This window comes from Mugil cephalus, chromosome 3 (assembly GCF_022458985.1).
Source record: "Mugil cephalus isolate CIBA_MC_2020 chromosome 3, CIBA_Mcephalus_1.1, whole genome shotgun sequence".
In the NCBI taxonomy this organism is placed as follows: domain Eukaryota; kingdom Metazoa; phylum Chordata; class Actinopteri; order Mugiliformes; family Mugilidae; genus Mugil; species Mugil cephalus.
Genome location: NC_061772.1, coordinates 23,306,053 through 23,318,104, shown reverse-complemented (window position 1 = coordinate 23,318,104; position 12,052 = coordinate 23,306,053). Strand labels below are relative to the sequence as shown.

Here is a 12,052-nt window from a genome sequence, read left to right as displayed (position 1 = left end):
GGCAAGGCAAAGGCAGATGGTCCTTTCCTCTGCTCTCCGTCCCAGAAAAGTGATATTGTGCAGGTCTCCCTTGTGCCTCCAAAACAGTTGTGACTCCTCAGAGAATGGACGTGAGTCTTCTGAGGGTGTCCTGTGGTGTCTGGCAACAGGATGTTGTTAGTGGGGGTCTTTGGGTCCTATGGGTCGACGGTAGGGGCGTCCATGGATCAGGCTTGTTCCAGATCATCCCACAGACACTTGATCAGTTTGGGATGTAGTGAATTTGGAGGCCAGGTCAACACCTTGTGCTCTTTTTCATATTTTTGTTTAGTTGTTCCTAAAGGCTGCATCCTGCTGGGGTCATAGCTATTGCGCAGGGGTACCTGGTCTAGTCTGGTCTGGTCTGGTCTGGTCTATGTGGGTGGTACATGTCTAAGTAACGTCCATACACATGTCAGGTCCAAACGTTTCCCTATTCATGTCTCCTGACAGTGGTCATAATGTTGTGGCAGATTGGTGATTTAGACATAGGCCTATAGATTTAGTTTTTTTTCTTAATGTCTGTTTCTAAGGAAAATGTCCACATTCACATCACGTTTCCTAAACAGAACCTGTCCATAAGATAAACTGTTAACCCTGGTTGTTTCTAGATGCAAATATTTGCCTGGCAGGTGCGTTCTCATGACTTTACCGTCAGTGCCACCCCACATTTAATGTACATAACTTCCCATGACGCAATCCAAAGCGCACACGCTTACAAGTTCAGTCCAAAGACGGAACAAATGCACAAACTGAGCATAAAGACGTGACACGCCATCGAGCAGAAGCGTTTTCCAAGTCCAGCGCGTACAGCAGAAATGATGGAGGGCTAAAACCAACTTGACTTTACCAAGCAGTTTCTGTTTTAATTCCCCATTTATGCCCATACTACTCTTTCGTCTCCCACTGGGCTGGCACAGACAGGCTGAGGAGGATCTTCTGTCCCAGTACTGCAGCTCCTTTGTTCACAAATCCTCTAATCTCCTGCCTCTCTTGTCAGGTGGGTTTGTTGGTTCTTTCAGCACCACATTTTGAGATTTGCCCCCCAACTAAATTCCATTCAACCATCTCCTTGAGGGCATTCTCAAGAAGTTGCGACAAAAACTTCAAAGCACGTTATCAAAACTTTAGTCAAGGGTGTGTTCTCGTGAGTGAATGAGAAATAACTGGCGCCGCTTCTCTTCCGCTGCCTTAATTTAATCTTTCAACCTGTTGCTCTTCTCCCATTAACGGTATTTTTGTGTTTGCGAACTGAAATAAACAGTATGTTTCATAATCTCACAACAGTGTGATTCATCCGTGTGATTCACAATGTTTAAAAAAAGACAAAAGGGGGAGCTCTGGTTACATAAGACAAGCCTTTTCTTTATTTCTCACCTCTGCTGTACACAACATAAACAACCATACACACACACACACACAAACACATTCACCCACACACTGGTCCTAAGAAAATATACAAAACAAACAAAGAAAAAAATAATATGGCTGTTTATATGCCATGTGGGCCAAGCACTGATAATTCAGTGGAATGATAAAAAAAAAAAGTGAATTATTCGTCATCATCCTCCTCCTCCTCTTCCTCTTCTTCTTCCTCGTCGCTGATAACGTATTTCTTTGCCTTCTTCGTGGCCGTTTCCTCCTCGTCTTCAGCCTTTCTCTTCCCGGACGCCTCGCCCTCCTGCGCAGAACAAGACATATACGACAAAGGTGAAATGAGATGTCAGTCATGCTGACGCCGGCGGACACCGTGTGCAGCCTTTCGGTACTTTCAGTTTGCCGAGCACGGCTCCGTTTTCTCCGACGGCAGCGTTTTCCTTGGGACAGATAGCGCAGATAGGTACATTCACGCTCACTGGAAGGACTAGTATTTCCTGTGCCGTTTGTCTCTCGTCGTGGGGATAATGTGAAAAGGCTGGCTTTTCAACCTCCACGGTGTCCTGCCTCACACCGCCCCCTGTCTGCCCACCCCGGTACTGCACCTACCTCATCGCTGTCCAGCTTCTTGGCCTTCATCAGCCTCTGGGCCTTGTCATCATCGGAGCCTTCATCGCTGTCCGAGGAGTAGATCCTCGCTCGCTCCTCTGGATCGGGGGTAATAAAAGGGAGAATGGTCGTAAGGCCTCAGTAATACCAGAAAAAGACATTGCAACCTGTGACGTCTAACTCCTCCTCACCTCGCAGGCCTCCTCCTCCTTTGTACTTGCTCTTGATGGCTGCCAGGCTGATGGCCTCCTCGCCCTCCTCCTCGTCGTCATAGCGATCGGGCTCCAGGTAGCTGCTGCTCAGGCCTCTCTGGTGCTGCTTCTCCCTCATCCTCCTCTGTTGGGACTCTCTGCGGATAGAAGCTCGAAGTCGCTCCTCCTCTTTCTGTCGCGAGAGACGTCATAAGGAAATGTTACAAAAGGACCGACTTCCAGTGACTTGTTCTCCAAATTAATTACCACATACAATTACAATAAAACCTAACCATCTGTCCACGGATTAAAAAAAAGCTTGCAGTATTTGAATTATCGTAACTCACCAATGGACAAAATTCAAAGTGTGGCTGAGCACTAGGAAGTTGTGCTTTCTGTTAAAAAAAGCTGCCATTACGGTAATGATGACGCACCGCTGCTTTTGGCTGCAGGTTAGGAAGTGATGCAAAACTTTTGTCGGACAAGGAATTTGTCAGTAAAAACAAAGTTAGTTACACCCTTGAGATGTAATGAAGGTACTCCAGACAAAAGCGCAACTTCACAGAGTTCAGCCACACTTTGAATTTTGTAGATAGCGCCAATCACTGTGAGTTACGGTAATTCAAAAACCGCGGTTTCAAAGGGTTAAACACAGAGGGGCCTCTGTGGTTCAGGCTTGCTCTGGTGAATTTAGAGTCCGGGTCAACACATTGTGCCGTTTTCCACGTTTCTCCGATTCGTTTCCACTGAAACTCTGCATCAGACCAGACAAATCCTACATCAAGAACACGCTGCCTCGGAGGGGGTTACCGAGAACATGAGCGATGCTATCAGCGGTGCTTGTTTGGGTCGCCAGTAAATCCACAACAGCATCCCAGACTCGCTGACATTGTTTCCATTTCACTGACCGCTGCATGACCTCATTGTGTAAGCCCGTCCAGTTATGTCTTTACGTAACGGGGCACGATGCTAGTCAACAAATGGCCTCGTGCAAACTTTATTTGGGCTCTGGGGTGACAAAAGCCTTCCCGGACAGGGCTGTGGGCACACGCGGTTGAGTCACCTTGATCATTTCGTTGCGATGCGACTCGGGGTCTCTTCCAGCCATGGGAAGGATTCTGATCTTCTGCGTCTTGGAGCAGCGGTCAGCGAGGGATAGGGTCATCTTCCTGTGGGTGGCGCTGTCTGTGGAGTGGGGCCTGAAAATAAGAAACCCACCAGTGTCAGATTTTAAAGCATGTTTTATTTTAAATACACTTATGCATTGCAAAAAAATAAAAATAAATAAAGCTATCGATGTATAACCTATTTGTGCCAAAACAATTTTGGTCACACACACATGAAAAATGCCCAGTGGAGTTTTTACTGTCATCATGGAATAGTGTTTTTATGAGTGCATGGCTGTGTTTTTGTCTCGCCTACAGGCCACGTGAAACTTCTTCCTGCCAACTGTTTCATGCTGTTCTGCTGATTGACAGTAAGTAAACAAAACAGCTAATTTAAGCTGCTTTCATAGTAGTACGGACACTTGGCTTCGATTCACACCAGGGCGTGAGCCCTCAGCTGACCATATTGCCTCACGTTGTTTTGAATCCATGTGCAACGGCTGACACAGTAAACATCAGCAGAATTGCACTTTCATCACGCAAATTTTATTCTGCACTTTGCTAATGAGTAGCAAGAGTTTATGCACATAGGTGTTGAAATAGCCAAAGTATGCGTGCATGTTAATATTCAAGGCTCTTTTAGTGTACAGCACCACCAAAACAATAGCCTGGCTGTTGTCTCTTTTGCCCATGGGGTTCATTTTTATTTTTTTTACTTCACTTTCTACAGTGAAGCTTCCTCAGTAACACTTTCCTCAGTGTGTTCCATCGTGTTCCTCAGCAGTGTTAGGGTCTGAGCTGTCATCCAAACTTCGCCGTCTAATTGACGCAGAAGCCTAAACTGCCTATTTACACTCCCAAAAAAATCATCTTTGCCTTAACCGCCTGAGACACGAGCTTTTGTTTGCATTTTTAATTTCTCCAAGGTATTTGGGATCAGCAGGACCTAAGACTAAGACTAAGTATAAAAACTAAGCATCACCTTGCAATAGGTAGTAGTAGTTTTTGAAAACAAAAAAACAATGTCCTCATATGTGGACACTGGGATTATATCATTATTTAGATTACAATAAAGTCACCAATGTGTGACAAAATATAAAACTGTTCATTTTAATACCTGAGCATGGCTGAGCAAAACCAGAATTGCGAACAAAGACGTAGCTTGTTGCTATTGATAGAATTTGCTAAATTTGCAGGTTATATCAGAAACATTAATAATTATAAATAAATAAGTATTAAGCTTAGAATTTGAGGGGGTTTTGTTCCTCGTCCACTTTTGTCCTGTGATCTTCTGTAGAACGAATCCGCCCGCCATCACGTTTTCACCAACTAGTGTATTGATCTTTTGCTACCACTAGATTAAAGCGTCCACTCACGAGGACAACGGGTTTAAATGAAGCAGAATAAGCTGCAATAAAACCCAAAACTTAATGTCCCCATATGAGGACGCAGGGTCTCAGGGGGTTAAGAGGAGGGAACCTAACACACAAGGATTGTTTGCGAAAGTAAGCACACAGCAGGTTGCTGAGAAATACTAAGTGCAAACACAAACACGTTTGTTTGAACTCACAGAAGCAACTGTTTTGCATACGGTCACAGACCATAAGACCATAAACTTCCACAGTCAATATGAAACAGCCCATTTATTGTTTTGGTGCTTCGTGGTTTCACTGGAATCAGCATTTTGTTCTGTTTCTGTCTGCACAGTGCAGATGCCAACGTTTATTGCTGCCTAAACTCGTCATTCAAATCAAACCGTCAACATTAGCGATACGGAAGCCTGAGGGGACTATTTTTTTAAAAGTTGCTTAAAGCTCCTCCTGAAAAAAACAAAACAAAACGAAATAAAATGTCTGTCATTTGTCAAGCACGCTGAGCTGCTTTGACCCTAATCCTAATCAAAACTCATATGATAATACTCGATCAGGACAAATTGTAATGTTCTCTCTGTGGAGGACTGTTGGCCGGTGTCCTACAGGACGCATGAGGTCTGAAAAAGACAGAATGTTCAGGTGGACTTGGGGGCACTAAGAGGCTTATGCAGTTCTTACTGGGAGAAAACTGGGCAGCTTACACCCGGCGATTCGGATACTTGCGGCGTAAAGAACATTTCTGAACGCGGCTTAAATGAAGGGGGCTATTGTTGTTGTTTTGGAATGAGATGCAACCCGGCGCTTGTTTAGCACATGTTCTGCTGTCAGGGAGCCACTAACATTTTACGCCTCAAGAGAATAAGCCTGCGAGCGTGTCCTGAATCGTAGCCCGTCACCAGCACGACAATGGCATGTTAGTGCGTTACCTGAACGTGAGCTTGGTTTTGAACACAGCCTGTCCCTGCAGTCCGGTACCCTGTCGGATGAACAGGTGGTTGTGGTCTCCCTGGAGGGGAGCTTTGTAAACATCAAACACTTCATTCCCCAGGTGGAGGGACATGCTGCGGACAGAGTGGGAAACTTATAAAGCACGCAGAGCACATCATGTACACAGAGTCTCCGACGACCGACACAGGACATCCAGCCGGATGTGACACACACCTCCCATCGGACCACTTGACGATGCGCGCGTTGCTCTCTCGCATTTCGTTTCCCTCCTCGTCTCTCTTGACTCGCCACCGGATTGTGTTCTCCACCTGCAGGCGAAAGGACGAAACTGTCACTCTCAAATTATTATTGTTTCGTTCCATTCTCAGCTCACAGAGACAACGGCGTACCTTCAGTTTGAGCCTGGTGCGTCCCTCTTCATCCAACATTTCCTCGTCCTCAAACTCATCCTCATAGTACTGAGGATCAAAGGGCCTATAAAAGACGAATCATGTTTAAGTTACACAGATGTTTTCACATTCATGAATAGGGCCGTGCAGTATACCGGTTCATATCAATCCATTATATGATTTTTTATTTTTTTAAATTTGATTATACAGTGTCTGTCCCCTGGCTATAACTGTCTCAGAAAATGTCCCCAATTTTAGCTTTTTATGAATGACAAAAAACAATGTTGCGCGCAGACTACAATTATTACGGTAGCTGGTCACGCTGCTATTGGCATTACAGACATAGCATGTTTATGAATAAATACGTCAAATAGATGAAATCGTAAGTGTCCCAGTTTCTTCATTTTACCTTGATAACAATTTACTTAATAATATTTAAATTTTATTTATTCTGTTTCCACATCAGCAGGCAGCGTTAACTCGGGGCCACGCAAACCTGTTTTACTACTAGTGTGAGATCATTAGTCAATCTAGTGCAGGGTGGTCTTCAATATTTTTCAGACCAAGGACCCCCAAACTGATGTAAGAAAGATTAAGTAGGGACCCCCTACCTACTATATGTGTTCTATATTCATTTTTGGCTTAGATATACATTATTATTAGCATTTTGCATTCAGTATAAAGCTATCCATTTACTAAATACGTTGGATTCATGTTAACGTGTATTTAAAGAAATTTAAATTTGTGGGGGGAAATAAAAAAAAATATAACAAATATCTAATCAACCAAAGATTTTGCGACACCCCCCTGCAGTACCTCTGTGGATCCCCCAGGGGTTGTGTACCCCATGTTGAAGACCTATGATCTTCTGCACTAATCTCCCAACAAGTAGAAAATGTTGTGAATGGTGTGATCCCATCGGAATTTTAAATGATGTACATTTTTGGTCATACCGCCCAGCACTACTCATGAATCACCCCTCTTCCAAGGGTTGTTATTGCATCTCTCTACAGCGTCGAGATTCTGACCTGGGCTCCACAGACAGGAAGTTAGGTAGCTTGACGAAATAAAGGTCAGACCCCAGGTCTGTGCTGACTTTTGGGATCTCGACTTCAATGCGAGTTTCGGGCGCTGGCTCCTCTTCAGCGTGCTCCCCCTCCATCCCATCCTCTGTATCCTGAGAGAGAGAGAGAGAGAGGGAAAGAGAACGTTAAACACTGTATGATTTAATGACCCATGATAACAGGGATCAGCTCAGAGAGGCTTAGCGAAAGCCTCTAAGAAAAAGTGAGACCCTGACAAAAGCGGCAATTACAGAAGTTGAGTGCAGGAAAGAGCTGCAGAGTGAGACGTTACCAAGGGCTGTCCTGGCGTCGGAGGCTTCTCGGCATCGCTGTCTGAGGAGATGTCGTCGGCTTCTCCAAACAGGTCGTCTGCGGCGGCCTTCTTTGCTGCAGAAAAGCATGGACTCATTTAAATGAGGGGTCAAATCCCAACTGTAGCCGCTACTAAGAATTTTCGATTAGCAGCGAGTCTTTGCTCAAGCACTTTCTTACGTTTGCTTGACCCGATATCGCTGTCTGAATCTGAATCGGAGGCAGCTTTCGCTTTGGTTTTCTGTCGCAGGAAATCGTCTTCACTGTCACTGCCCTTTGCAGACTCTGAAAAAAATAATAAAAAAATAAAATAAAAAAAAGCTGATACAAGAATATAATTTCCACATTTTAAAAAGCAAACATGCAGGACACATCTTAACACAGGAGAGGATTCATCACGTTGTGCAAGAGGAAATTTAATCTCATATTAACCCCAGAGCTCAGGATAAAAATGTTCACATATGGCCTTAATCCAAAAACCCTCAATGTGTAAAGATTAACACGAGCTAATGCTCCAGTTCTGTTTTTAAACACCAGACCACGGCCGTACCTGATTTCCGATTCCTCGGCCCCTCGTCGTCAGAGTTCTCCCGCTCTTCATCGGAGTAGTGGCGCTTCTCCTCCTCGTCCTCTGACTGGTCGCTCTTGGCTCCTCCCTCCCACTTCTCGTCATCTGATTGGTTCTCCCTGCCGGAGGCTTCCCCCTCAGAGTGAGGGGTGCCTGGCCCCGACTGCGGGGTCCCGGGGTCACTGTGCAGACTGGTTCAAGAGAAACACACAGAAAGAAGCACATATCAAGAGAATGTGGTCTCCTGACAATAAAGGAAAGTCTCGTAATACAAGTTGGGTTGTTAACCAGTTACCAACTAGCAACTTAAGATACTGGCAACAAAGTAATACAGTTTACACCTTCGGTCTTCAGACTGTATTATTAATAGAAGAGGTTTTTATATTTATTAGAATCTTTCAAACTGGTCAGAAAATATGTTTTAACTGATTAATATTGGTCACTGTAGACTGATATGTTTTATGTTTATACAGTCTTCTGTGCACAATTGGTTTCAGAGTGACACCTACTGATCCCACATAGTCAACACAGCAATAATCAGCCAAATGTTTCTTGCAATGTGGTCACTGCAAAGTGTGTCGATGTAACACCTCCAGAGTTTTGGTGGGATCTTTTTTAGTATTTTGTATTAATAAAAACAAAAATCTGCCAACGGGTTCAGCTTTTTTTGCTAGACATAAATTCTTGAAATAAGCACAAAGTTTTTGTCTCTGAACAAAATATAACATGTATTTCTTTGATGCGAGGATTTTTTGCTTTCTTGAAATTCCTTTTTAGCAGCGTACGGTGGCCTGCCAGGGTCTAATTTGCTCCACCATGGTCTCATATTTTATTAGCATCTACTAGTCTCTTTAGAAAACCTTTTTTGTCCCACGATGGAGAAACTGCAGAAAAGAAAAACGGGCTGCCACTTGTGTAGCGCCTAGAGCAATTTGGGGGTTACATGCTTGCTCAAGCTGCATTCCTAAACACTACAAGCACCAGTCTCACTTCCCCCCCAGGGTATAATCCTGAGTGTGTTGTCTTACGTCCTGTCTGAACGAACGCTGCCCCTCTCAGAACGAGGGCTTCCGCCGCCGGACATCCCGCTGCCGCCCGGACTTCCTATATCCGACCGGCGGCCCCCGTCGTCCTCATCTTCATCCTCATCTCGGTGGTCGCGCTCCGATCCACTGTGCTGCTCCGCGTCCGAGTGATCGTTGTCCCCCTGGTCGGAGTGGACGCTGGCGTCCGACTGGTTTCCCGACCGCTCGGACTGGTTGTCGCTGCCGCTGCGCTGGCTGTGCTGCTCGTCCTCGCTGTCGTCCCCAAAGAGCTCCTGTTAAGAGAAGGAAAGGTGAGTATGTTTAATTTGTGGACAGATCACCAGGTCCTCCAGACTGAGACATAAAGTTACTCAGTATTTGCAGCTGGTTAACAGTGCGTTAGCTAATACTAATACTCAAGCTAACACCTGCAGAACTGATCTATTTACAGGGGGTGCACGTCCCACCTGTATACTTTTAAAAGGCATCACAATAATAACAGTATCAAGAGAAAAGAAAAAACTAGATAACTGTAGATATTCACATTTATCTTTTTATTTATTTATTTATTATTATCTGTGGTGAGCAGAATCTCATTCCTTATGTCGTTTAATGATTTTTACATTGGCTGAAACACTTCTCACTGTTTGGCAACTCATGCTACGTGTTATTCAGTTTCTTAATGTAACATTTTTTTTTTTTGCATTCACAACATCTAGACAATGGTATTCAGCGATTATTTGAAATGACAACACTTTTTTTTAGTCTGTGGACAAGGCTAAATAATAAGACACACTTTAGTGTTTAATTCTATCCAGTTTCAGTGCCACACACGATATCCTCTAAAATGATCATGCAGGTGAACTGCCACATTTCTGATGCTGTAAACTGACCCTTATAATAGTCAAGAAGGGGGATTTAAAATATGTTTGTTTTCACTAGTGTGTACTCACCAATGTCCAACTTATTCTCTTAATTATCTTGATAAAATGACAAGATTGTGTCTTAGGGATTATTTCTTATTTCTCCTCAGAGGTCAGCTATAACGACTCTTCATTACTTACATGTTGATTATGACTGAATTTACATTATTAAACTTATCCCTTATCAACCGATTCTTAGTTGTGGGTCACACTAGGAGACAAAGCATGATTCAGTGCTGTCTGCAACACTTAAAAATAATTGCACACACCTTATTCATACTGGGTTTCCCTGCCTCCTGGCCTTCGTCGTCATCATCATCGTCCCGGTCCCGCTCGCTGTCACTGCCGCTGCCTGAGGCGTTGCTGGCAGACCGGGGCCTCTCCTGCTCTGAGTCTGAACCGGAGCCAGAGCCTGACTCTGCAAAGTGGCAAAGAAGAGAAGACCATTTTAATTCTGGTACACAGCTTAAGTCATCACATCTCAACTGGTAAATGTCGGCGCTGCTAGGTGTGTCACACACACTAACAACTTCCTGAAAAGCATTAATGTGTCTACGGTTTATATAAAACTCAAATGTATAATCATATTTAACTGTGACATTTAGGGGTAAAAAAAAAAAAAAAAAAAGAATGTACTCCTAATCTTATTATACTACTGGCCAAGCAACATGCTTTTATAGATTATTACACTTATAATAATTCACTGAATCCCAGAAATCTGAATTGCAGCTTTTACTGATTTCTACCTGATTCTTTAATTTATTAATCTACTAATCTAATTAACTAATCAAATCTCTAAAAATTTAAAATATGGCCAATTTCAAGTTAAACCACACATTTAAATAAAAGTTGAGCTGATAAATCAGAGATTAGAGTATGAATTGGGTACAGTTTAAGTTAATGTTGGCGCAGTCGTACGTTTTGATGAAGCAATAACACAGGAAGCCTCTTGTCCGGTAAACATAAACATACAGATTAATCTGGCTAGTTAGAAATAAAGTAAAATAAAGAGCAAATTCAATTTAAAATAAAAGAGAAGTAAATCTGTTTCAATAAAAGTTAGCTTTAAGAAAACATTTAAAAGTGAACGTGGTTTTCATGCACGGAGTTCATGCACACTAGTGAAGCGTTCACGTTCCACCGGGAAAAACTAGATTTTGCTTTTTCGGTTTGGACAAGCTCGATATTCCCAATAAGGCAACTTTACAATCAAATACGACAATCAGAGGGCGGAGAGACAACAATACCTCGTTGATCATTGTCGCTGTCCCCATCACTCCCGAACAATTCATCCATGTCCGCCATTTCTTCCGAACTATAGTAAAACCGTGACCTACAGGAAGTGAACGCTCGGCTTTGAGGAAAGGTTTCACTTCCGGGTTACGTTTCTGGGTTAAACTGATGATGTAATGAGTATTAATAAACACAAGGGGGCGGTACATTCACTTACTAAACAGTAATAGTAATAAACATATCTTTTATTCTAGAAAGTAGTTTACCCTCACAAAAGTACAAATGCCAGATATTTAAAATGCACAGACGCAGGTGGACAAGCAAATGTACAATCCCATGTCCAGAGATTAGAAATATATTAGAAATATCTTCTTCTTCTTCTCCTTCTACTTCTTCTTCTTTTTAATCTCACAAGTTCCTGCACTTTAGGCCTTTGAGGAAGGACATTTCAATCCTGCGTGTGTGTTGTACACGTCAGAGTTGACAGTAAAGATGACTTTGAATCTGTTGTGGATTACGCATAAAAACATGATTTATAAATAGTAAACCCGAGACAGACATGCAATATGTTGAAAAGGACATTACATAGCTGTTAAGTCTTCTTAATTTAACTTGTCTTCTTGTCTGTTCTCGGTATGTTCTGGAGTCATCGGACTGCAGCTGTAAGTTTTTATTGACGTTTAATACGCCAGATGGTGAAACAGTGTGTCTCATTTTCCTCTCAGACAAAGTCTGTGCCACATAATACAGCTAAGCCCTCTCTCTCGGCGTAATGTTTCTTAGAGGCAGGAGGTACTGTATTATAAGTTAGGAAAGATCATAGATTAACTGAGTTGACTGCCAAGTGTGCTGTCACCCTGCAGTACCTTCATTTAATATGTACTGATTTGTGAATAGTGATCTGCTGTACATAGAC

General features: G+C 43.2%; 1 protein-coding gene across 1 annotated transcript; it reads right to left on the bottom strand.

Moving 5' to 3' along the window:
- Positions 1-1,357: 1,357 nt before the first annotated feature.
- leo1 (LEO1 homolog, Paf1/RNA polymerase II complex component) lies at positions 1,358-11,275 on the bottom strand. The gene is made up of 14 exons (XM_047581623.1): positions 11,151-11,275; positions 10,173-10,321; positions 8,984-9,273; positions 7,938-8,146; positions 7,568-7,672; positions 7,368-7,462; positions 7,040-7,188; positions 6,012-6,096; positions 5,836-5,930; positions 5,601-5,735; positions 3,259-3,394; positions 2,196-2,388; positions 2,005-2,102; positions 1,358-1,699 (listed from the first exon to the last, which is right to left on the bottom strand). The coding sequence occupies exons 1-14, from the start codon at positions 11,206-11,208 to the stop codon at positions 1,571-1,573; spliced, it is 1,926 nt and encodes a 641-aa protein (XP_047437579.1). The 5' UTR covers positions 11,209-11,275; the 3' UTR covers positions 1,358-1,570.
- Positions 11,276-12,052: the final 777 nt, after the last annotated feature.

Excerpts from the sequence above, each read along its gene's own strand:
- leo1 (XM_047581623.1), bottom strand. The coding sequence starts at position 11,208 with ATGGCGGACATGGATGAATTGTTCGGGAGTGATGGGGACAGCGACAAT. Across the intron at positions 7,463-7,567 it reads CGATATCGGGTCAAGCAAAC|CAAAGAAGGCCGCCGCAGAC; the intron begins GTAAGAAAGTGC and ends GCTTTTCTGCAG. Across the intron at positions 2,103-2,195 it reads AGGAGGAGGAGGCCTGCGAG|AGGAGCGAGCGAGGATCTAC; the intron begins GTGAGGAGGAGT and ends CCCCCGATCCAG.